The sequence below is a fragment of the Borostomias antarcticus genome (genome assembly GCF_949987555.1).
Source record: "Borostomias antarcticus genome assembly, chromosome: 23".
Lineage (NCBI taxonomy): Eukaryota > Metazoa > Chordata > Actinopteri > Stomiiformes > Stomiidae > Borostomias > Borostomias antarcticus.
This window is the reverse complement of record NC_140256.1, coordinates 777,483-804,035: the sequence shown is the minus strand read 5'-3', so window position 1 is coordinate 804,035 and position 26,553 is coordinate 777,483. Positions and strand designations below refer to the sequence as shown.

The window sequence follows — 26,553 nt, the reverse complement described above, 5'->3', positions numbered from 1 at the left end:
CCATTTGTATTCCTTGCCTTTATTTGTGTTTAGGGATCGTCCTACACTTCCTGAACCAAATCACACAGCATGAGTCAGGATGGCCGAGCGGTCTAAGGCGCTGCGTTCAGGTCGCAGTCTCCCCTGGAGGCGTGGGTTCGAATCCCACTTCTGACATCTTTAGTTTCTCGCTGAAGCAATGTGTTTGCATCTTGATCATGAGGTCTGTGCTTCGCATCATCATTCAACACATATTCAGGGGATGTGTGTTGGAAACTCTTCTGGAGTATTTATCCTACTGGCAACAAGATTCCTGTAGTGGATAGAATCTAAGGATATTAGAGTTAGGCTAGGTCTTTCATGAACGTGTGAGGGAGGTTGGGATGTGGGTATAGGGATGAGGGTATAGGGATGAGGGTATGTGGGTATAGGAATGAGTGAAATCTTTGCTACATAACTTTTTTGTATTCCTTCTACAGCATGTATGTAACTTTCCCACTGTGTACTATTTGCCCCACTATTTTAAGACTGTATATTTATTTGCCCAGGGACTGCGGGTGGAAATTAGCTGTTTAGCTATAACCTTGTACAGTGCATCTCTCCCTATTCTATAGGGTAAATGTCTACTGTACCTTGTCCCTGTCTTAAAAATAAATAAAATCAATCAAAAATCAATCAATCATCTTTTAGTTCCCCCCCAGGCCAGTGGGGGGCGATGATGCACCCGGAAGCTGTATACCAACATATGATTACGTCACATGGTGACACCGGAAATCCATCGTCTTCCAATAAGACGAACAAGCAGATAAACAGACAAGCTAAAGCTAAAGCTAGCAGTCAAACAAGCTAAAGCTAGCTAGCAGCTACCTGCTCCCCTCAGCCTGTTAGTCTGTTAGCTTCACTCATCCACCGACAACATGGGGAAACGACAGCACCAGAAAGATAAGATGTAAGAAACTGAATATTTGTTCTCGTTAGTTGTTTTACAACCAGCTAACCTGGCTAGCGAGGACATAGTGAGCACCAGCTAATCATGCTAACGCTAGCAGGCTAACTCAGCTAACTAGCATGGCTAGTGATGCTACCTAGCTAGGGCTAACAGAGCAATAGCTAGGCTAGCAGTAGTGTTTCAACATACTAGTGTAAAATACAGTGAGTGTGCAAAGTGTAATGTGTGTGTGTGTGTGTGTGTGTGTGTGTGTGTGTGTGTGTGTGTGTGTGTGTGTTGTGTGTGTTGTGTGTGTTGTGTGTGTGTGTGTGTGTGTGTGTGTGTGGTGTGTCCTATGTAGGGCTAGGGTATATTCGGTGGTCAGGGATGCTCAATCAATGTTTGGGACTGCTTGTGAAATGTTCTTCTGTGTGTCCGGTCCCTAAAGCACCTACAGATACTGATATGTGAGGATACATGGTCGCTATAACTTACAGCTATAACTGGTCTCAAAGGTGCTCGCTGACACTAGCTCAACCCTATGATGAATAGCAGTTAGACAACTTTAGAGGTCTACGTGTTGTGTTGTTAGTTTATCGGCACAATGTTGTGGCAACACTATGATGACGATATACTTTCCTTTTCTTTTGCTTAGGTACATCACCTGTTCTGAGTACACCAACTACTATGGAGGGAGGAGAACAGGTACCTTACTACTCAAAACCTCAGATGCCAGCTTTTAGTGTGTATAAAGTAAAGCAAGCACAACTGTTATCTGCCTGTTTCTGTCTGCTTCCAAACCAAACTGCTGTAGAACTTCCCAACTTGTCATATCTGCACTCTACAGATGCTGAATACCGTACCAGTCAAAAGTTCTGTCCTGAAGTTTGTAACATATTGTGTTCATGAGACTGTTGGTTGATTGATTGTTCTCTTTGACTCATTCCATGTTCTTAATCATTTCAGAGATACCTCAGGCTAATTTCAGGCGTCTTCCATTTGACCACTGCAGGTAACTTTGACTTTAAGACGTGTTGACAGGCAGATTCCGAGGCTGGAAATACCGACTATAACTGCCCAATAACTCTGACTTTGAACTTGTATTTTTGTGTCTTTGTATCAGCTTGTCTCTTCAGCCGTTTGAGTATCCGATGTGCACCCCTGACGGGATCGTGTTTGACCTGCTGTGAGTAAATCTGTCCGTGACTGGATGATCAGTGGCAGTGGTGTTCTTAACTTACTACACCAAGAAAGTTGGTTGCTCCAGTGTTAGCCTGTGTTCAGCAGGGAAGCAGATGCCCGCCTACCTCAATAAATCAGTGTTAATTAAAGGCCATAATTAGTCTGAGTCAGATCTACTGTTTCCAACAGTTGCCACTTGTTTTGAACAAAACCCCAGATCTTTCAGTCCAAGGAGCCATTTTGCTCTGTTGAAACTCTTCTGATTGGTCACCCATGATTAGATGAGACTATTTGAAGGCAGACATTAGGTTTGATCTATGAGGTTGTGGCAGGTGGTCATTTACAAAGTCATGTAAAAGGAGTTTGATATCTCAATAGTTAGGGATAGTGTTAACTGTACTGTACCATTCTGTATTGCTGCTTCCTGGTTGACTTTGAGTCATATTTTCTCCGATGTCCATTGTGTCCTGTGGCCTTAGGAGCATAGTTCCTTGGATCAAGAGGTTCGGCACCAATCCCAGCTCTGGAGAGGTAAGAAGTTAACCACATCTCAGGGCTCAGGGGAGGGGTTTGCAGGTTTGCCAAATCAGATCTGACAAGGACATCATGGTTGCTATCATTACATTCAAAATAGCAGGAAGTGTTGCACTCTTTGATTCAGGCTGATGAGAGTCAGACAGGGGTGTGAGTCCAAACAAAGAGGTACAGATTTAAATGAGGAAGGGCCCACACACACACTGACACACGAGGAGGCATCCAAGACACACAATCTAGGGGTTTTAATGCATAGTGAAAAAGTGACACAGTTAAAGGAGTAGTGAAGGGAAAATGCATGTATAACCCTGTTTTAAGGTTACTTAAATGGTTCAGATCAAAACGTTGAAAAAGCTAGCATTTTCGAGAAAGTCTGATAATTGCTCTACCACCGTTTTGGTCATACAATGGATGTGGGTGGGCACCGTGAAAAATCATTCAAAAACATGTTAAACTCTCGATTTCAAAGACAAGAAGCTCACCGGGGCTGCACCGTGACGTTTCGGGCCACCCGGCCCCTCCTCCTAAGCAACAAATACACTGCTAAACGGGAGCTGGATAGATGGATATGAACTTTAATAATCCCTGTAGGAGGAAATTTGGCCTTTCAACAGTGGGAAATTACAGCAAAGGGAATTCAGAATATACATAGTAGCGAATAAGCATAAAAAAGAACAAGGAATATAGAAAAAATATAGAATACAGACAGACTGTAATGCTATTCTATGTTTTGGGCAGACAGACCTGTTCCTCCTCCAGCCACTAGAGGGAGTGAAAGGCCACTGCAGATGGTCATGAGGACTGAGCTGCAGCCAGTGACGTCTCAACCAGCCTTGAAATGAGCTCTCAGCTTCCGTTGCTAAAACTGGGTGGAAAGAATTAGATAAAAAAAAAAAAAACCTTGCAGAACCAATCTAAAGTCTTTAGGGTGCAGGTTTGTTCATGTTTGAAGCAATCTAAAGTCTTTAGGGTGAAGGTTTGTTCAGGTTTGAAGCAATCTAAAGTCTTTAGGGTGCAGGTTTGTTCAGGTTTGAAGCAATCTAAAGTCTTTAGGGTGCAGGTTTGTTCATGTTTGAAGCAATCTAAAGTCTTTAGGGTGAAGGTTTGTTCAGGTTTGAAGCAATCTAAAGTCTTTAGGGTGTAGATTTGTTCATGTTTGAAGCAATCTAAAGTCTTTAGGGTGAAGGTTTGTTCAGGTTTGAAGCAATCTAAAGTCTTTAGGGTGAAGGTTTGTTCAGGGTTGAAGCAATCTGAAGTCTTTAGGGCGTAGGTTTGTTCAGGTTTGAAGCAATCTAAAGTCTTTAGGGTGAAGGTTTGTTCATGTTTTATTCTGCTCTCTGAGTGGAGAGAATGGAAGCGGTCAAACGTGTGGTTGCTCGTTGCTCAGCGCAAACAGTCTTTTGCAAGTGAGGGAGGAAACGGCAATCGTTGAAACATTTAACAAAAGCGCATCATGGGCTACATGTGGAGAACTGCAGCGAGAAATGCGCACAGGCAGAGTTAATGACGCTCAGTATGTTATTTCATTAAGCGTCACATCCAACCAGGAAACAAACAAACTATGCGTGGGGATTAAACATTGATTGACTGTAGCTGTGTCAGTTGATTGGAGCACCTGTTGTGAGCTGCTGTGCGTCATGGTCGTAAGGACTCTCTGAGCACTCATGAGACTGTAAGACTAAAGAGAAAAGGCACGTTCAACACAGCTTCATCAGTTGGGTAGTTAAAAATATGTTTTGTTTTAATGTAAAATAACTTTTGAATATCTGGTAAACCTACCCACACAGCCAAAATTATACAAACATGGGTTAGTTATTTAAAGCAACCATTTGCCAGCTAAATCATTTGGCTACAAACTTGAAAGATTTTGCAACTTTTATAATGCCCTGCGTTGCAGCTTTGTTTCTTGTTACATTGTGTTGTTTTTAAGAGAAGATGATTGAATAAAATATTTAAATATTAATGAGACCATTTTTATATTTATTTGGGGTAAATTGAGTGTTTTATTAATTGAGCAATACAAAATAATCGTTAAAATAAACGTAAAATTAGTCATTAGATTAATCGACTAATCGGAAAAATAATCGCTAGATTAATCGTTAGAAAAATAGTCGTTAGGTGCAGCCCTATTCACGAGTCACTGCTCCCATGTCCACGACAGTAAGGGTTGTGTGTGTGTGTGTGTGTGTGTGTGTGTGTGCGTGCGATTGTGTGCACAGCTGAGTCCTCCAGTCAGAAATGGTCAGGATTGATTAGTGTGAGCGAGAAATCCACACAGACATGTCTAGACTAGTCCTGCTGACACACATGCTCACACACACACACGCGCACACACACACACACTCTAGTCAGTTGGTTTTATGACTTCTATCACCAACCCCATACTGCTACCGGATTTGAAAAGTTGTGGTGACACATTTCTCTGGGACTTTTTATGTGAAGAACTACGTATAAATGCATGTAAATTCTCTGATGTAAAGCACTTGAGCTGCATTTATTTGTGTGAAAGGTGCTATACAAATACAGTTTTATTATTATTACTACTACTACTATTATTATTACTCGTGTCATGTGACCTATGGGGAATCCTATCCTATCCAGACCTGAGTAATGGAATGCAGAGGCTGATATTGAGTAGCTGGTGACCCAGATATTCTCTTGGCCTCTAAATGCAATTGGAATAAGGGATGGGGAACAATGCATGTCATTCTTCCCAGATATACACTATTACACAGTATTTTGAACCTAGACAGTGAACCCCCTCTCCCACGACTGGTCTGACGGACCAGAACCCCCTTGCACTTACACATCAAATGCCATTTTTATCCCTATAGAAACTTGAGGCTAAATCCCTGATTAAGCTGAACTTCAGCAAGAACAACGATGGTGAGTCCATGTCTGCGTTTGTGATGTTAGATAATGATCAACAATGATTTAAACGCATTGTGTTGCCACTGGGTATGAAATGCGCTATACAAATAAAGCTTTGATTGATTGATTGATAAACAGTGTGTTGATTTTCACTACAATGTCTGCACTATTTTCCAGGGAAATATCACTGCCCAGTCCTGTACACAGTCTTCACTAACAACTCACATATCGTCACCAACAAGGTCACTGGCAATGTGTTCTCCAATGAGGTGAGTGTACCACCTCCCCACAACACACACACAAAACAGATTATGCACAATCATTAGCAACAACAACAACAACAACAACAGGTAAACATCATCCATGTTGGTATCGTTAGGCCTGGGCGTCCGAGGCTTTAACGCCAGATGTTTCATTTCATTTCAAACCTTTATTTATACTAGTAAAGCACTGAGCTTTCCCTCATTCACACTGATGATGAGTTCACACAGGGACACAAAGCAACACAATGCAATGTACAATAATAATAATTAAAAACAGTTACAGGTTGAAGTACATAGGTCTAAAGCCATGGACTTAAACTCTGTCTAGCTACAGTAGTCTAGCCCAGGGTTCCGGTTTGTCACAAGGGACACCATGTACTACACCATCATAATAAGACTAGTTCCAAGGTACAAGACTTTCCATCTCTGAAGGCAACCAGTCTGTGACAACACGGCACACAGTTTGAGAACCACTAGCTAGCCAGCACTCACTGTGATATTAATGTGGAACATGGGTTAGCTGGTTAGTTAACATTAATGTTAATTGGCTAGTTAACATTAATGTTAATTGGCTAGTTAACATTAATGTTAGTTGGCTAGTTAACATTAATGTTAGTTGACTAGCTGATGTTAACGTTAGTTGTCTGTCTCACATCTTATATGCATTTCACTCTGAAATAACTTGAACCTGGTGCAGTTATGAGGTGAAAATCTAAAGATGTCTGGGGTAAGCAGCTATGTAGTTAGCTAGCTATGGCCGGTGACTAGTTAATTCAGCCTCTTTTGTTCCAAGTTCAGTTTTGCGGCGAACACTCAGCGCGCCGTTTTCTCACTCCCTGTGGGGCTGAGCCCCTGATAAAACAAACGCCCCTGGTCATACACCCCCCCACCATGACATCAGAACATCTCACAACAGAGTCATTGTCTTACCCCAGACACACACAGCCTCCCGCTCTCTCACACACTGTGTTTGATTGTTTGGGACGTGTGTGTCTCCCCCAGGCTGTGGAGCAGCTGAACATCAAGACCAAGAGCTTCAGAGATCTCCTGAGTGATGAGCCCTTCACCCGACAGGACATCATCGTTCTCCAGGTGAGGTGGGGTCCTGTTTTTCAGGATTTATTCTGTTCCAACGGTTTTGTGCTGGATTGTGTGGTTGTGCTCTGGCTCAGGAGGTAGAGCGGGTCGGCCAATAACTGCAGGGTCGGCGGTTCGAATCCCGGCTCCTCCTGACGACTTGTCGAAATGTCCTTGGTCAAGACACTGAGCCCCAAATTGCTCCCAGTGAGCAGGCTAGCACCTTGCATGGTAGCTGCCGCCATTGGTGTGTGGATGGGTGATGAGAGGCCTTCATTGTAAAGCGCTTTGGATAAAAAGCACTATATAAATGCAATCAATTTACCATTTATTTCCCATACTCAATGTTGGTCTTTCTTTGCAACCAGGACCCCACCAACCTGGACAAGTTCAACGTATCCAACTTTTTCCATGTCAAAAACAACCTGAAGGTGCTGGATCCAGGTGGGTCCCCCTGAAACCCCCCCACAACTAAACCCGCACCATCTGGATCTCAGTAATGACTGAATGGCTTGTCTGGTTTCACTGTATAAAGGGTCCCGTCTATGTCTGAAACATGACCGGCTGTTTAAGAGAAGTCGCATCATAACACCCTGGTGTTTTGACTTGCCATTCATCCCCAGTCGGTTAAACTTACCAATAAACCCTCATTAAATTGGAACCAATGCCTTCCAGTTGTTACCCGTGATATGATGTTTTACTAAATGTTACATTGCATTAGTCATTTAGCAGACACTTTTATCTAAAGTGATTTACAAAAATGTAATTTAACATGGGTAGTCGGTGTACTACTACTCACCAGAACTCACAAGTGCATCTTCTTTCTAAGCAAGTGACTAAGAGCTTAACCTAGTGCTGAAGGCAAAGTGCAAGAGTAGCAAACTATAAATACAATAGTTGGTTTAAGAGGGAGGATCCTGGTAGTGCTTCGAGTCTGGTTTGACTAGATCTCTCTGTTTCATGCAGACGAGGAGAAGGCCAAGCTGCACCCTGCGTACCACCTGAAGAGCACCAACATGGAGACGCGGGAGACCTTGGCGGAGCTCTATAAGGACTACAAGGGAGACCAGCTCCTGGCCTCCACCATGAAGGAGCCTGAAGCCAAGAAGACGGACAAGCTGAACGCGGTAAGGAGAGGGGGTGTCTGGGCACCGGGTCGCCCAGCCAGGGTAGGAATCAACCCCACACTGCCCTCTTCTCCCCTGGGCGTGCGCTGGGGTCGGCTAGGCCGGGCATGTGGTCAATCCTCATTGAACACTTTTCAATTCAGTCAATCTTATCGGTGTGATTGATCACAGCCCTCATGGCTCTTTGTGTCTCTGTTGAAACCAGATGTGATGATGTGATGATGTGATGATGAGTGTCCTCCTCCCCCAGGCTCATTACTCCACAGGCAGAGTGTCTGCGTCCTTCACCTCCACGGCCATGACCCCCGCCACCACACACCAAGCAGGTCAGCAACACCAACATCTCGCTGGTTCTAGTTCTGGTTCCTCACAACATGAAATGACTGGAGCTTGAAACATACACAGAACATCTGCCACATGGATGGATCATAAAACTCATTAAACAAAATAGTTTTAGCTTCAGTTGAATGTTTCCATGCCAGTTATCAGGTCCAGGATGAACATGGTTGTTGCTTTCGTTATAGACGCCATCGCAGACGACACAGTGCGGTACCAGTACGTGAAGAAGAAGGGCTACGTCCGCCTGCACACTAACAAGGGAGACATCAACCTGGAGCTTAACTGTGATAAGGTACAGCTAGAGAGAGTTGCACACATAGCATGCACACTAAAACATGCATGCACACTAAAACATGCATGCACACTAAAACATGCAGGCACACTAAAACATGCAGGCACACTAAAACATGCATGCACACTAAAACATGCATGCACACTAAAACATGCATGCACACTAAAACATGCATGCACACTAAAACATGCATGCACACTAAAACATGCATGCACACTTAAACAGTGGAAACCCCTCTTATGACCCTGGTTTAGTCTTGCTTTCCATGGGAAATGCTCTCCGTGGAGTTAGTAGTAGTTTGACGCACATCCCTGGTGTCAGAACTGTAGAAAACGGCTGTTCAATGTTTGAAAAAGGGTTCGCCACTGAAATAAAATGATTCGTACCTTTATTTCAGCGAACAACAACAACCTTTTGATCTGTTAACATCTTCTTCATGTTCTAAAAAACCTTAACAGAGCAAAACATTGTTTACTGAACTAAAGGTGCATTATACTTGAGTAGCGAGCCCTTTTTTGAATACTAAAAACTCCTCCAAAGAACCATCTCCCACGTCAACAGAAGGGAGGTGAGTGTGTGGGAGGCTGGCCGCGGGGAAGGCTGGCCGCGGGGAAGGCTGGCCGCGGGGGAAGGCTGTTGAGTGAGAGGGTTCTCTGAGGTACAGATTGGATTTTACATAGCGGAGGAATTTGTTCTCTGCATTTCTCCCATCAAAGCTGTTCTCCCGTCAAAGCTGTTCTCCCATCAAAGCTGTTCTCCTGGGGCAGCCAGGAGCAGTGGGGCCCGGGGACCAAGTCCAAGTGCTCAGTCCAGGTCCTGGTCAGGGACCGGACTGAAGAGCCTCTGCTCTTCTGCATGTTTTTCGTATTGGGTTCTTGAGGAAACCGTTGCAAACACAGGGAGAACATGCAAACTCCACACAGAAAGACCTGGGAGATACCCCACCTGAGTACCTGACTACCCTGGGAGATACCCCACCTGAGATACCCCACCTGAGTACCTGACCACCCTGGGAGATACCCCACCTGAGTACCTGACCACCCTGGGAGATACCCCACCTGAGTACCTGACTACCCTGGGAGATACCCCACCTGAGTACCTGACCACCCTGGGAGATACCCCACCTGAGTACCTGACCATCCTGGGAGATACCCCACCTGAGTACCTGACTACCCTGGGAGATACCCTACCTGAGTACCTGACCACCCTGGGAGATACCCCACCTGAGTACCTCACCTGAGTACCTGACCACCCTGGGAGATACCCCACCTGAATACCTGCATCTGCAGCATCTGCGCATAGGCCTGTTATATACCGTCTGCGCATAGGCCTGTTATATACCGTCTGCGCATAGGCCTGTTTCAGTATATAGCGTCTGCGCATAGGCATGTATAATGCATTACTGGTATAGACCCGCGGAGTCCACACACACACAGAGCTCCTCCAGACGTCTCCTCCCTCATGCATAATGCATCTGGACCGAGGCAAGCCTGCGTCCCCGAACAGCAGGGAGAGACGTCCAGCAGGAGAGACGTCCAGCAGGGGAGAGACGTCCCGGGGTCTGACCCAGATAGACGGGCCTGCTCTCCTCTCAACTCCTCGTTCCTCGTCTTCTTATTCTCCCTTCTCTCTTTTCTTGGGACGAGCGGAGCAAGGAGTCCCCACGCCTCTGAGGGTCCTGGATGTGTGCTTGTTATGTCAGGTGCATCCTAGCTTAGTAGGATCTAACCAGCGAGCCTGAAGTACCTGAACACCTGAGTCACATCCCTGCCTCTGAGTCACATCCCTGCCTCTGAGTCACATCCCTGCCTCTGAGTCACATCCCTGCCTCTGAGTCACATCCCTGCCTCTGAGTCACATCCCTGCCTCTGAGTCAAGCACCTCTGTGCAGGGAAAGTGGTCTCTAGATAGTTACACACAACAGCTTTTAAGGAAAGTAAAAAAAAAAAAAAAAGTTTTTTAGCAGTAGAGCTGTACTGGTCTGGGACTAGAGCTGTACTGGTCTGGGACTAGAGCTGTACTAGTCTGGGACTAGAGCTGTACTAGTCTGGGACTAAAGCTGTACTAGTCTGGGACTAGAGCTGTACTAGTCTGGGACTAGAGCTGTACTAGTCTATGGATAGAGCTGTAAAGTCTGGGACTAAAGCTGTACTAGTCTGGGACTAAAGCTGTACTAGTCTGGGACTAGAGCTGTACTAGTCTGGGACTAGAACTGTACTAGTCTGGGGATAGACCTGTAAAGTCTGGGACTAGAGCTGTACTAGTCTGGGTCTAGAGCTGTACTAGTCTGAGACTAGAGCTGTACTAGTCAGGGACTAGAGCTGTACTAGTCTGGGACTCTGAGAGAAAGACTGCCTCCCAGGCCCGGAGACAGCGGTTGCCATTCTTTGCCCTGGTAACTAAGTCCTATTTTTGCCCCGTTTTCATTGGCTTCCCAACCATCGAATCAGGAGGAGGAAGAGGAGGAGTTGCAGCTGTTAGGCCCCGCCCCCCTGTGGGCCCACTCAGTGCAGCTCTATTTGTGGCGCGCTGTTTATCAATTAATGACTGTTATTTCACTGTCACATTTGCTCTCCCTCACACACACAGCAAGTCTCTCTCTCTCTCTCTCTCTCTCTCTCTCTCTCTCTCTCTCTCTCTCTCTCTCTCTCTCTCTCTCTCTCACTCTCTCCCTCTCTCTCTCTCCCCCTCTCTCCCCCTCTCTCTCCCTCTCTCTCTCTCTCTCTCTCTCTCCCTCTCCCTCTCCCTCTCCCTCTCCCTCTCTCTCTCTCTCTCTCTCTCTCTCTCTCTCTCTCTCTCCCTCCCCCCCTCTCTCTCTCTGTCTCTCTCTCTCTCTCTCTCCCTCACACACACAGCAAGGCCCTCTCTCTCTCTCCCTCTCTCTCTCTCTCTCTCTCTCTCTCTCTCTCCCTCACACACACAGCAAGGCCCTCTCTCTCTCTCCCTCTCTCTCTCTCTCTCTCTCTCTCTCTCTCCCTCACACACACAGCAAGGCTCTCTCTCTCTCTCTCTCTCTCTCTCTCTCTCTCTCTCTCTCTCTCAAACACACAGTGAGAGCCTGTCTCTCACACACAGCAAGGGCCTGTCTGTCTCTCTCTCTCTCTCTCTCTCTCTCTCTCACACAGTGAGGGCCTGTCTCTCTCTCTCAAACACACAACAAGAGTCTCTCTCTCTCTCTCTCTCTCTCTCTCTCTCTCACAGCTAGAGCCTGACTCTCTCTCTCTCTCTCTTTCACAGCGAGAGCCTGTCTGTCTCTCTCTCTCTCTCTCTCTCTCTCTCTCACACAGCGAGAGCCTGTCTCTCTCTAACTCTCTCTCTCTCACACACACACACACACACACACACACACAGTGAGGCTCTGTCTCTCTCACACACAGTGAGGGCCTGTCTGTCTCTCTCACACACACACACACACACACACACACACACACACACACACACACACACACACAGTGAGAGCCTGTCTCTCTCACAAAGATGTTGTCTTTTCCATTTTGTTTAGTTTTGATTCTGTTTTAGTTCAGAGAATTCATGGCCCAAACCAGGGAGTGAGTCTGTGCTAAATGAGGCATGCCTCCCTGGAGAAAGCCCTCTCTGGCCGTGGTGGAGGCCTAGCCATCATTCACCGGGCTGGACTACACCTCCCATAAACCCCCAAACCTAATCCCTCATTCCTCACAGAAATACATGATCTACTCACATCGCTCTGCACCATATCAACCAATATTGTCATCCTTGGTGATGTAAATATCCATGTTGACAACCCCTCCTGCCGTCTTAGAACAGATCCTGAGTCTGTTGGAGTGTCTTGTTCTGGTCATCACTGACTCAGCCCCATCACTGACTCAGCCCCATCACTGACTCAGCCCCATCACTGACTCAGCCCCATCACTGACTCAGCCCCATCACTGACTCAGCCCCATCACTGACTCAGCCCCATCACTGACTCAGCCCCCATCACTGGCTCAGCCCCATCACTGACTCAGCCCCCATCAGTAGTCTAGAGGTCTGATCTGGGTGTGTCCGACCACAAGCTGGTCTCAATGGCCTTGACCTTTCTACTGCCTTCACACAGAAACTGAGGAAAATGAGAACAGCTGGCCGTGCCCTGGAACGCCAATTCAGACACTCTGTGCTCACTGTTCACAAGCTGGCTTTCCGTGAACATCAAAGGGCTTTACTCCAAGTCCCTGAAAGATGCTCGCTCACAATTCTACTCCAACCTAAGCAATAAAAACACTGGAAACTCTTAAGCAGCTCTTCTCCACCATACCTCACCTTCTGAAGCCACAATCATCTCCCCCCTCTGGAGCTCCAGAGGAGCGCTGCAGCTGCTTCATTGACTTTTTTAGATCAAAAGTCAACAACATCCGCTCTCTGATGCCCAACCCCTCCCCCCGCCCCCTCCTAAAGACGCCCCCCCTGGACCCGGAACTACAGGCCTATCTCAAACCTCCAGAGGGGAAGATGATTGTGGCTTCAGAAGGTGAGTTATGGTAGAGAAGAGCTGCTTAAGAGTTTCCAGTGTTTTTATTGCTTAGGTTGGAGTAGAATTGTGAGCGAGCATCTTTCAGGGACTTGGAGTAAAGCCCTTTGATGTTCACGGAAAGCCAGCTTGTGACCTCAGACAGTCTGCTCCTCCACCCTCACCCTCAGACAGTCTGCTCATCTACCCTCACCCTCAGACTGTCTGCTCATCCACCCTCACCCTCGGACAGTCTGCTCCTCCACCCTCACCCTCAGACAGTCTTCTCATCCTCCCTCACCCTCAGACAGTCTTCTCATCCACCCTCACCCTCAGACAGTCTGCTCCTCCACCCTCACCCTCAGACAGTCTGCTCATTCACCCTCAGACAGTCTGCTCCTCCACCCTCACCCTCAGACAGTCTGCTCCTCCACCCTCACCCTCAGACAGTCTGCTCATCCACCCTCACCCTCAGACAGTCTGCTCCTCCACCCTCACCCTCAGACAGTCTGCTCCTCCACCCTCACCCTCAGTCTGCTCCTCCACCCTCACCCTCAGACAGTCTGCTCCTCCACCCTCACCCTCAGTCTGCTCCTCCACCCTCACCCTCAGACAGTCTGCTCATCCACCCTCAGACCCTCAGACAGTCTGCTCATTCACCCTCAGACAGTCTGCTCATCCACCCTCACCCTCAGACAGTCTGCTAATCCACCCTCACCCTCAGACAGTCTGCTCCTCCACCCTCACCCTCAGACAGTCTGCTCATCCACCCTCACCCTCAGACAGTCTGCTAATCCACCCTCACCCTCAGACAGTCTGCTCATCCACCCTCACCCTCACACAGTCTGCTCCTCCACCCTCACCCTCAGACAGTCTGCTCCTCCACCCTCACCCTCAGATCTGCAGACTGTCTGCTCCTCCGGGTCCCCAGGTGCACCATGGGGGACTAAGCCTCCCCGTCCAGCAGAGGGCAGCACAGAGCCTGGACTCTTTTAAAGCAGGCCGGAAAACCTACCTCTTCAAAAAGGCCTTTGACTGTTAAAATGGTGCTGCTTTTTTCTGTCGTTTTGTTGTTGTTATGCTTTTAAACCTGTAGCACTCTGAGGTTTTCAAAGGAAAAGTGTGCTGTGAATAAAATGCTATTATTATTATTATGATTATTATTATTATTAGGGGCCAAGCACGAAGTGCAAGGCGGAGCCCTATTGTAATTGCTAGTTTTATTCTTCTTCTTCTGCCATTGAGTCTGCCATTAAAGTCAATGGCAGCCCCTATAACCGACTGGTCGATTTTTTACGAAACTTTGCCCAGTGGTAGAGGGTCATGCCAAGATGCCATGGACCGGATTTTACAGCGATTGGCCAAAGGGGGGCGCAATCGCAACTGACTGAAATTGCCAACTTTGAACAGGCATATCTGAGGCCTCCTTTGACCTAGAGTCATGAAACTTTGCCCACATGTGTCTCTCCACAAGAAGAACAAATCTGACTCAAGAAACCATAACCTCCGGTTATGTAGATTCTCTGCTATTTTTAATTTTTTGAGAAACGCTTAAAATCTATCTTGAGCAGTTTGATTACTGTCATTATAAGCACGGGGAATAACCAGGCATTCACCCCACCCCCTGTCGGACTTCAATGAAATTCTCCACTCATTGTCTATGTGGTTGTGTGAGAGTGATTCACAGAGAGAAGCCTGTAGGAGTCAGCTGGCTGTAGTTTATCTGCGTATTATCATAGACTCTGAGCCTCCTGCGTAGGATAAGGCTCAAACTAAATCAGCCGTGTGGCCAAATGGGGCTCATGTTTCTGGTATTAGTAGGACATGGCATCCTCTACAACTTACTAATTGGATAAGAAATTGCCAGGTTCAGTTTTGATGTTGATATTACCGTTTTTGTGCAACAACATCCCCACTATGCTTGTGTTGCATTGAGATCAGTTGCCGCATGGCTCAGATGTGGCGTGTTTCACTTGTTGCCTGTGATGTGTTTATTGGCTTGGCCCTGTTTTTGCCCCTCCCCCCCCTATATTTATTATAATTATTATTATGGGCTTCAACTGAAACAAACTGCAATTGGTGTTTATGTAATTGGTTAAGTATGTATGCAGTATCAATACTATCACAGAAAACCTGCCCACCTGGTACTAGAGCGCCCACCTGGTACTAGAGCCTTGTGTCAGAGCCGTGTTGTTTTTGCTTTTCAAAAATCTGTCCATTTATTTTCTCCCTCGTGTGTCACAGGTCCCCAAAGCTGGTGAAAACTTTATCCGCCTGTGCAAGAAGGGCTACTATGACGGGACCGTCTTCCACAGGTCAATAAGGAATTTCATGGTAGGGAAATGTGAGAATACATTAAGAAGTGTGGAAGAAATTAATAATCCAATCTTGAAATCCCTGAAGAAATGAATCCTATCATCCTCAATATGGAGAACTTGTGCAGAACATGAGTCTAGTTTATGATACGTGCATGAGAGAGGGAGCGTGGATGGATGGAGGGATGGATGGATGGAGGGATGGATGGATGGATGGATGGGTGGGTGGGTGGATGGAGGGAGGGAGGGAGCGTGGATGGATGGATGGAGGGAGGGAGGGAGGGATGGATGGGTGGAGGGATGGATGGATGGATGGATGGATGGATGGATGGATGGGTGGGTGGGTGGGTGGATATCAGAGGGGGGGGGGGGGGGGGGTGGGGAGTGGTTTCCTGTGACCCTCGCTGAGGCACACGACAGCATGGTACTGTCCCACCATGTGTCTCAGATGTCACATTCACCATCCCGTACGTTTCTACGGTTTGGTGTGTGTGTCTGTGTCTGTATGTGTGTGTGTGTGTGTTGGTGGACATTCCAGTCTTTCGTGTGCGTGTGTATGTGTGTTGGTGCGTGTGTGTGTGTGTTGGTGGACATTCCAGTCTTTCGTGTGTGTGTGTGTGTGTGTGTGTGTGTGTGTGTGTGTGTGTGTGTGTTCATGCTTAAAGTATTCATGCATAGAGAGAAGCTCACATGCCGGCTGCTTTCTTGCCCCGTGCTAATTTTCCTGATTGAGGCGCCTTCTCTATAATTTACGAGTGTCTGAGTTCCGTCGGCCTCAGTTCTCACGAACATGCAGAGCTGTCATGTATAATTGTAATGTTAGACACAAAAGAACCAGGTCTCTGACGAGCTTCATTCAGAGTGTCCCGTGTTCTCAGGACTGCGTAGTGTTCCTGTCCTCCATGACATCATCAGTGTTCCCCCTAGACATGTTCTGAGGCCTGGTGGTACGCTCCCAGCACCCAGGGGGGGACTACCGGACCCAGGGGGGGTCTACCGTACCCAGGGGGGGACTACCGTACCCAGGGGGGGACTACCGTACCCAGGGGGGGGACTACCGCACCCAGGGGGGGACTACCGTACCCAGGGGGGGACTGCCGTACCCAGGGGGGGACTAGCGCACCCAGGGGGGGACTACCGTACCCAGGGGTGGACTACCCTACCCAGGGGGGGGACTACCGTACCCAGGGGGGGACTACCGCACCCAGGGGGGGACTGCCGTACCCAGGGGGGGACTAGCGCACCCAGGGGGGGACTAGCGTACCCAGGGGGGGACTACCGTAGGGCCCTAGGACTTCTGTGATCACTCAGAAATCACGGACGGAATCGCAGAATTAGGTAGTAAAAATGGAATCAACTGTAAAATGTGGAGTATTGCGGAATTTTCCGTCGGAATCGCCACTCTGAAATGTGTGCGTTCTTACGATGAAAATATGGTGGCTTGAAACAATATTTGAATGGAGGAAAAACCCTAATAAGGAAACAATGCAAGAAAATCATTGAGGCACAATTCTCATGTTCATAAGTAATCAGAATTGTTTTTATTTTATTTGTGTAAAATCTGTTTTAATTGACCACTCTTTTATTTTGACAGATTCAAGGAGGAGACCCAACCGGCACTGGTACAGGTAAGACCAGGACTAGCCACCTCATAATTAAAACACTTACAGTAACTTGAATCTTCTGAAGATTTATAGATGGGTTATTATTTTTAGAACTTCTTCTCATCATTCACGACTAAAGGATTGAGAAACACAAACGGACCCCAGAGGAACACTGTTCCTTTCAGAGGGGCAGTGTACCAGAGCCTGGCTTTCAGAGGGGCAGTGTACCAGAGCCTGGCTTCGCAAAAACGCGAAGGTCCTGGAAATGCTCAGTTCATTTTCGATTTTAACGGTCGCAAACCAAAATGCCTCTGGATGCAATTGGATAGACCTACAACCAATCAGCAACGAAATGTGGTTTAGTCGTCGTATCATCATATCAAGTGGGTACGGTCATCATATTAAATCCGCCCCATATTAGATAAACTGTTGTGAGTGGCCCGGTTCAGAATGGACCGGGTGGAAATCAGTCTGAATGGGAGCGTTACCAGACGGATCAGAGAAACAACGTGAGCTCACGGCAGCGGCTTCTCTAGCAGAGGAGGGCAGAAGAGGGCAGAGGAGGGCAGAGGAGGGCAGAAGAGGGCAGAGGAGGGCAGAGGAGGGCAGAAGAGGGCAGAGGAGGGCAGAAGAGGGCAGAGGAGGGCAGAAGAGGGCAGAGGAGGGCAGAAGAGGGCTGGGAATCTCTTGGCACCTCATGATTGGATTCCATTCCGTCTCCGAGGGCAACGATGCGATTATAAAACGATTATCGATTATAAAACGGTTATTGATGCATCACCAGTTTTTATTGGTCTCATTTTTGTTCCCAAAGTATTTCATTTTAGCTCGACACAACTTGCATAGTGTGTGGCTCTTATCCAGGTCTTTCTTGCATGCCGTACATTACGGCTGTCGCCGTGAATACATGTCCTCAGTGGTACAAAAGGGTGGCCCAACACCTCGGTATTGCAGCTTTATTTTGCTATTCTACAAGGGCTGATGTTAAGTTGCTTCATAAATGGCATATTATATATATATAGGGTTAGGGTTAAGTTTTTAGTTGCTGTTCCAGGAGCCTATTAGACTACAAAGCAGGATTAGCAGGATAACTTCAGGTTCACCCGGGGTTGTCAGTGTCACCATGGTGGTACCATCACATCACATCACAATCCGGAGATTTCCCGGCGCTTGGCACGCCTTGCCCAGTCCTCTGTGGGAGCAGTGAAAACAAGCGCCAGAGGAATGCTGATGTCCAGGCCAGACCTGGAGAGCACACTGAGACTGGGCAGATTACACACTCGGCTTCCCGGCTCCGAAAAGAACATTTATTGTCGTTTTTCCAATGCATTTACGGGTGCCCCATAGACTCCCATTATAGACCAGTGAGAAAAACCTCTAGCCAGCTCAATACTGGTGTTTCAGGTTCATGGTAGACAGACCACACATGGGGCTAAATGTCCAAAATAGCACATCAAATCAAATCAAACTTTATTTGTAATAGCGCATTTCATACACAGAGGCAACACAATGCGCTTTACAGCACATTGCCCCAAGGAGGCAAATCATTTCCCTATGGTCACTCATCAGGTTGAAACCAAAACAACACAATGGACACAATGGACCACATTTAAGTAATTCCTGTGAGCATATGATGTGTTTAAATCAACCAGATCTCTGCAAGACGCCAACCCATGCAGATGATCACGCCCACTAATGAAGCCTCCTTGATCCCCATGGTCATAAACTGTGAGGAGACTACAGATCCCATGGTCATAATCTGTGAGGAGACTACAGATCCCATGGTCATAATCTGTGAGGAGACTACAGATCCCATGGTCATAATCTGTGAGGAGACTACAGATCCCATGGTCATAAACTGTGAGGGGACTACAGATCCCATGGTCATAATTTGTGAGGGGACTACAGATCCCATGGTCATAAACTGTGAGGGGACTACAGATCCCATGGTCATAAGCTGTGAGGAGACTACAGATCCCATGGTCATAAACTGTGAGGAGACTACAGATCCCATGGTCATAAGCTGTGAGGAGACTACAGATCCCATGGTCAAACTGTGAGGAGACTACAGATCCCATGGTCATAAGCTGTGAGGGGACTACAGATCCCATGGTCATAATCTGTGAGGGGACTACAGATCCCATGGTCATAAACTGTGAGGAGACTACAGATCCCATGGTCATAAACTGTGAGAGGACTACAGATCCCAGGCCCATGGTCATAAGCTGTGAGGGGACTACAGATCCCAGGTCCATGGTCATAAGCTGTGAGGGGACTACAGACACTAGGTTATAGCTTCTCTTTTTCATTGTGAGGGATGGGAGTAGTGAGCTAGTTCAGGAATGTAAACTAAAACTGACATCCTAACGAACCTGGAGATGGTAAAGTGTGATTTATCCACCTGCTCCGTGATTGGTCCGCTGGTCTGCTGCTCTGCTCCGTGATTGGTCCGCTGGTCTGCTGCTCTGCTCCGTGGTTGGTCTGCTGGTCTGCTCTGTGATTGGTCCGCTGGTCTGCTCTGTGATTGGTCCGCTGGTCGGCTCGGTCTGTCAGTGTTCTGTCTCCCCCCCTTTCACCCAAGGTCCTGTTGCGGCAAGGAAAATGTCAGCAAGGTGATAAATTATGCAAAAATGTCAACAGGGAAGGTTTATGGCTGTGCCAAGCCTCTAAAGCACAGATTGGCTAGCAGTAAAACTCAACCCAGCGTGCTGTAGACACACACACACACACACACACACACACACACACACAGGCAGCTGGCAGGACACAGGACAGTAAAACACACCTCCATGCAACAAATCTTCTCTCCCCCGTTGTGGCCAAATAAGCTCCTACCGTACCGTTACCGTTATGACTCTGAATGAAGAGACTGAATCTGAATGAAGAGACTGAAACGTCTGTCTGTCTGTCTGTCTGTCTGTCTGTCTGTCTGTCTGTCTGTCTGTCTGTCTGTCTGTCTGTCTGTCTATCCGTCTGTCTGTCTGTCTGTCTGCAGGGGTCTGTTTCCAAGGACAGGCGGGTGTTTTGTAAAAGGCTTGTTTTGATATTGACATTTATCTACTAGTAGGACACTGTCTTTTAGTGGAATTGTTTTAACATTTTAGTAGCCTGACACTCAGACTGAATTGCCATTTTGTTTCTCTTCATTATTCAGTCTGAACAGGCTCCTATTGCAGTCGTTTTCTGAGATGGGCGTTGCCGAACGCATCCTCAGCGATAAGTTCATCCCCTAACCAATCACCTCGCACAGTTTAATTCCGTAATCGCATTCAAAGGACACTGATTGGCCTGGCCGCAATTCCAACCGAGAAATCCCTCTGGATGAAAGCCTTTCAGAATCACAATGTTTTGCCATTGTAGTTTTCCAACATACTAGGAATTTGTTTCAGGTATGGTGCATAACATGAAGACAACATTGGACAGGGTGCAGGGACGATACAGGACAGTGCAAGAGCAGTACAAAATACTAGTGCAAATTAAGATCAGATAATAGCGTTTCAGCACTGTTGAAAGGTTTCAGCTGTTCAGTTGAGGTGCTGCAGACACACTACAGGTCTCTCTGTCTCTCTCTTTCAGGAGGGGAATCGTTTTGGGGGAAGCCCTTCAAAGATGAGTTCCGTCCCAACCTGTCCCACACGGGACGCGGGGTCCTCAGCATGGCCAACTCAGGGCCCAACACCAACAAGTCCCAGTTGTGAGTGTCCATCGTCTGTCTCTCTACCTAAACCCCCTCACCGCTTGTCCACTGCTTCTCCACCACAAACAAGGAAGTGACAGTCCCCAGTTGAGTCAGGTGGTCCCCCGTCCTCTGGTGATCCTTGTGATTCTTAGCCTTCGCCATTTCTTTTGATTGCTCTCTTTCGTCATGTCTTTTCATCCCTGCTTTCTTCTGTGAGAAAGCAGTCGATCTAAAGGATTGACTGTTTCTTCTTCTGTGGTTGACTGCTACGTCAATGTTGTGTTTTCTCCTCCAGCTTCATCACCTTCAGATCGTGCGTCTACCTAGACAGGAAGCACTCCATATTTGGAAGGTAAGAATACTTTCTGTTTATTTTAGTTCCCAAAGCAAAGCAAGTGTGACAGTAGAACTCTGGTTGAGTGATCCTGGCTGCTATGGGGCCAGGACTGTCTGTACAGGAAACATGCTGGTTCCACACAGGACCACACAGGAACCACACTGGAACCACACTGGAACTACACTGGAACCAGACTGGAACCAGACTGGAACCATACAGGAACCACACAGGACCACACAGGACCACACTGGAACCACACTGGAACCACACTGGAACCACACAGGAACCACACAGGAACCACACTGGACATGCACACTTCACTGTCCAGACGCTGGACACAGCTATTCTCACTCACCGACATAAAATCTGCCTGCTTGGACAGTCTGGTGAATTTAACTAACGGCAGGGTCCTCACCAAACTCACCAACACCTGTTCACATCTGGGTTGAATGGGGACTTAAAGCTGCGTGAGATCATTCTCCACATCCCTTTACCGGCCCCTCTGGTCGTGATCAAATCAGAACTGCGTTTTAAGAACCACACTTCCCATAATTCCCCACTCACTCGCTGTAATAACAACAAACGCGCGTGGAGCAGACTGGCTGGAGGCCGTTGGTCTGCGGTGGTATGAGTCCTCTTCTCTGGGCCACTAGCAGGTATTGTCTGTGGTCAGTTAACAGATGAGTCCTTCGTTGGTTTGCAAGCTGCACCATAGCCAGCCAGGCCTGGTGGCTCTGGCCTCATGAAGTCTTCACTAAATCTAGAAGTACCAAAGGTCAAAAGACCCTTTATCCAGCAGCCATTTTGACATTGCAAAGCAGGTTAAATACAGATGTAATTAATACCATTAGTCATGGCCCTGTACCATTTTGGATTTATGTGGGCCAGGGCTCTGGCGTGCTTGCTGGCTCACTGGAATGGCTGTGGCACACTAAAGAGAACGGGACCGCAATTAATTTGATCAATTACACCTGTTTACCCTGCGACGACAGGTCAAAATGGCTGCTGGGGAAAGTGTCTATTGTCAATCAGCTGATGAGCGCTGTGTGGACAGCGTGACTGGGATTAGAAGAATCTCATTGGGTAAAAGCCTCCACTACAGAGACATCCCCAAAACCTCCCCTAGCTCTGCACAAGGGCACACACACACACATACACACACACACACACACACACACATTTTTTTTTAGTGTTTACTTTTGGCAACAGGCTGCAACCCTGTGTGACGCGCTGAGGAATTCGGGTGGTTGTCGGCACAAAACAGCCATTTCAGACAACTGTGTTCCCCCTGTGTTCCCCCTGTGTTCCCCCTGTGTTCCCCCTGTGTTCCCCCTGCTTTCCCCCTGCTTTCCCCCTGTGTTCCCCCTGTGTTCCCCCGGCGTCCAGCACACTTCAGTTCAGTCCATCTCCCCCCTGCAGTCCTCACACCCCCTCCATCTCCCCCCCCCCCACCCCCTCCATCTCCACCCCCCCTTAGGTACATGAGGACCCTAGTACTGAAGTCTTTGGTTAGTGGAGGTACATGAGGACCCTAGTACTGAGAAGCCTTTGGTTAGTGGAGGTACATGAGGACCCTAGTACTGAGAAGTCTTTGGTTAGTGGAGGTACATGAGGACCCTAGTACTGAGAAGACTTTGGTTAATTTAGGTACATGAGGACCCTAGTACTGAGAAGTCTTTGGTTAGTGGAGGTACATGAGGACCCTAGTACTGAGAAGACTTTGGTTAATTTAGGTACATGAGGACCCTAGTACTGAGAAGTCTTTGGTTAGTGGAGTTATATGAGGACCTCAGTACTGAGAAGTCTTTGGTTAATTTAGGTACATGAGGACCCTAGTACTGAGAAGACTTTGGTTAATTTAGGTACATGAGGACCCTAGTACTGAGAAGTCTTTGGTTAGTGGAGGTACATGAGGACCCTAGTACTGAGAAGTCTTTGGTTAATTTAGGTACATGAGGACCCTAGTACTGAGAAGTCTTTGGTTAGTGGAGGTACATGAGGACCCTAGTACTGAGAAGACTTTGGTTAATTTAGGTACATGAGGACCCTAGTACTGAGAAGTCTTTGGTTAATTTAGGTACATGAGGACCCTAGTACTGAGAAGTCTTTGGTTAGTGGAGGTACATGAGGACCCTAGTACTGAGAAGACTTTGGTTAATTTAGGTACATGAGGACCCTAGTACTGAGAAGTCTTTGGTTAGTGGAGGTACATGAGGACCCTAGTACTGAGAAGTCTTTGGTTAATTTAGGTACATGAGGACCCTAGTACTGAGAAGACTTTGGTTAATTTAGGTACATGAGGACCCTAGTACTGAGAAGTCTTTGGTTAGTGGAGGTACATGAGGACCCTAGTACTGAGAAGCCTTTGGTTAGTGGAGGTACATGAGGACCCTAGTACTGAGAAGTCTTTGGTTAGTGGAGGTACATGAGGACCTTAGTACTGAGAAGTCTTTGGTTAGTGGAGGTACATGAGGACCCTAGTACTGAAGTCTTTGGTTAGTGGAGGTACATGAGGACCTTAGTACTGAGAAGTCTTTGGTTAGTGGAGGTACATGAGGACCCTAGTACTGAGAAGACTTTGGTTAATTTAGGTACATGAGGACCCTAGTACTGAGAAGTCTTTGGTTAATTTAGGTACATGAGGACCCTAGTACTGAGAAGTCTTTGGTTAATTTAGGTACATGAGGACCCTAGTACTGAGAAGTCTTTGGTTAGTGGAGGTACATGAGGACCCTAGTACTGAGAAGTCTTTGGTTAATTTAGGTACATGAGGACCCTAGTACTGAGAAGACTTTGGTTAATTTAGGTACATGAGGACCTTAGAACTGAGAAGTCTTTGGTTAGTGGAGGTACATGAGGACCCTAGTACTGAGAAGTCTTTGGTTAATTTAGGTACATGAGGACCCTAGTACTGAGAAGACTTTGGTTAATTTAGGTACATGAGGACCCTAGTACTGAGAAGTCTTTGGTTAGTGGAGGTACATGAGGACCCTAGTACTGAGAAGCCTTTGGTTAGTGGAGGTACATGAGGACCCTAGTACTGAAGTCTTTGGTTAGTGGAGGTACATGAGGACCCTAGTACTGAGAAGTCTTTGGTTAGTGGAGGTACATGAGGACCCTAGTACTGAGAAGTCTTTGGTTAGTGGAGGTACATGAGGACCCTAGTACTGAGAAGTCTTTGGTTAGTGGAGGTACATGAGGACCCTAGTACTGAGAAGACTGGTTAGTGGAGGTACATGAGGACCCTAGTACTGAGAAGTCTTTGGTTAGTGGAGGTACATGAGGACCCTAGTACTGAGAAGTCTTTGGTTAGTGGAGGTACATGAGGACCCTAGTACTGAGAAGTCTTTGGTTAGTGGAGGTACATGAGGACCTTAGTACTGAGAAGTCTTTGGTTAGTGGAGGTACATGAGGACCCTAGTACTGAGAAGTCTTTGGTTAGTGGAGGTACATGAAGACCCTAGTACTGAGAAGTCTTTGGTTAGTGGAGGTACATGAGGACCTTAGTACTGAGAAGCCTTTGGTTAGTGGAGGTACATGAAGACCCTAGTACTGAGAAGTCTTTGGTTAGTGGAGGTACATGAAGACCCTAGTACTGAGAAGACTGGTTAGTGGAGGTACATGAGGACCCTAGTACTGAGAAGTCTTTGGTTAGTGGAGGTACATGAGGACCTTAGTACTGAGAAGTCTTTGGTTAGTGGAGGTACATGAGGACCTTAGTACTGAGAAGTCTTTGGTTAGTGGAGGTACATGAGGACCTTAGTACTGAGAAGTCTTTGGTTAGTGGAGGTACATGAGGACCTTAGTACTGAGAAGTCTTTGGTTAGTGGAGGTACATGAGGACCTTAGTACTGAGAAGTCTTTGGTTAGTGGAGGTACATGAAGACCCTAGTACTGAGAAGACTGGTTAGTGGAGGTACATGAGGACCCTAGTACTGAGAAGTCTTTGGTTAGTGGAGGTACATGAAGACCCTAGTACTGAGAAGACTGGTTAGTGGAGGTACATGAGGACCCTAGTACTGAGAAGTCTTTGGTTAGTGGAGGTACATGAGGACCTTAGTACTGAGAAGTCTTTGGTTAGTGGAGGTACATGAAGACCCTAGTACTGAGAAGACTGGTTAGTGGAGGTACATGAGGACCCTAGTACTGAGAAGTCTTTGGTTAGTGGAGGTACATGAGGACCTTAGTACTGAGAAGTCTTTGGTTAGTGGAGGTACATGAGGACCTTAGTACTGAAGTCTTTGGTTAGTGGAGGTACATGAGGACCCTAGTACTGAGAACCCTGTGTCTGTCTCTCTGCAGGGTCGTGGGGGGCTTTGAGGCTCTCACTGCGATGGAGAACGTGGAAAGTGATCCTAAAACAGACAAACCCAAGGTACCGTGCTTCACTTCTACTGGAGGGAGCGTTTTGTATTAACTAGTCCCGTCTTAGAGTTGATCTGTAATAACAATACATTAGTGTGAATTATGTTTGAATATAATTGATTTTGCTCACTAGTGCCCAATACAAGCATCACTTGTCTTGCCATGCTAGGTTTGTATGCCTGCCTTCTCTCATGAGAATGTGTTCATTGATATTTCTAATGCTATCTTTCATTTTGGATGAAGACATTAATGAAACGAGTGCACATAATTATTAACAATATTTATTTAGAACAACATAAAACATTCCTAGAAGAAACCTCTGTCTTCCTGTCTCTCCTCTAGTCGGAGATTAAACTCCTGACCGCCACCGTGTTTGTGGATCCCTACGAGGAGGCCGACGCACAGGTTAGTGTGTGTGTGTGTGTGTGTGTGTGCGTGCGTGCGTGCAGTGGTGTGTGTGTGTGTGCGTGTGAGTTTGTGTGTGTCTGTGTCACAGGTGTCAGTATCACCTCCAGCCTCACCTGCACATGCTGGGTTCAATCAGGGGGTTGTGTGTGTGTGTGTGTGTGTGTGGGGGGGTTGTGTGTGTGTGTGGGGGGGGGTTGTGTGTGTGGGGGGGGGTTGTGTGTGTGGGTTGTGTGTGTGTGTTGTGTGTTTATGGGTGTGTGTGTGTGTGTGTGTGTGTGTGTGTCAGATTGCAGCGGAGCGGCAGAAGGAGGTGCAGAGGGAGGAGGAGGAGAGGGAGCAGGCCAGCGCCTCCCTGAGGAGGGCCAAGGCAGACCAGCCCCAGAAGACCTTCAGACCCGGCGTGGGGAAATACATCAACCCTGCAGCCAAGTGAGCACACACACACACACACGCACACACACACGCACACACACGCGCACACACACATGCACACACATGCACACACACGCACACACACACCCAAATGCATTCACACGTACAAACATGCGAACGCGGTACCAGAATAGCCTCTTTATCAGGAGAGGGAGTGCAGCTCTCTTACTGGTCTGGTTCGTCTCCTCACATCCAGGAAGCGCCCGGCCCCCGTGGACCAGGGCGGAGCCTCCACCAGCGGCGTGGCGCCCAAGAAACCCACCGGCAAGAGCGGCTTTGGGGACTTCAGCTCCTGGTAGCACATGGACCCTGAATGCCCGGGCTTTCCACCACCTACCCCCCTCTCTCCCCCACCT

The 26,553-nt window shown here is 47.4% G+C and overlaps 1 protein-coding gene across 1 annotated transcript; it reads left to right on the top strand.

Annotated features, from left to right (window-relative positions):
* Positions 1-817: 817 nt before the first annotated feature.
* ppil2 (peptidylprolyl isomerase (cyclophilin)-like 2) lies at positions 818-26,553 on the top strand. Its single transcript, XM_084457269.1, has 20 exons — positions 818-928; positions 1,563-1,612; positions 1,874-1,919; positions 2,031-2,093; positions 2,569-2,620; positions 5,458-5,509; positions 5,672-5,763; positions 6,760-6,849; positions 7,203-7,278; positions 7,801-7,961; positions 8,212-8,287; positions 8,486-8,592; positions 15,302-15,391; positions 16,967-17,000; positions 20,553-20,670; positions 20,951-21,007; positions 25,295-25,367; positions 25,700-25,762; positions 26,052-26,194; positions 26,394-26,553. Exons 1-20 carry the CDS (start codon positions 897-899, stop codon positions 26,494-26,496), a joined length of 1,578 nt encoding a protein of 525 aa, XP_084313395.1. The 5' UTR covers positions 818-896; the 3' UTR covers positions 26,497-26,553.

Excerpts from the sequence above, each read along its gene's own strand:
- ppil2 (XM_084457269.1), top strand. The coding sequence starts at position 897 with ATGGGGAAACGACAGCACCAGAAAGATAAGAT. Across the intron at positions 15,392-16,966 it reads GGTCAATAAGGAATTTCATG|ATTCAAGGAGGAGACCCAAC; the intron begins GTAGGGAAATGT and ends TTATTTTGACAG. Across the intron at positions 20,671-20,950 it reads AACACCAACAAGTCCCAGTT|CTTCATCACCTTCAGATCGT; the intron begins GTGAGTGTCCAT and ends TTTCTCCTCCAG.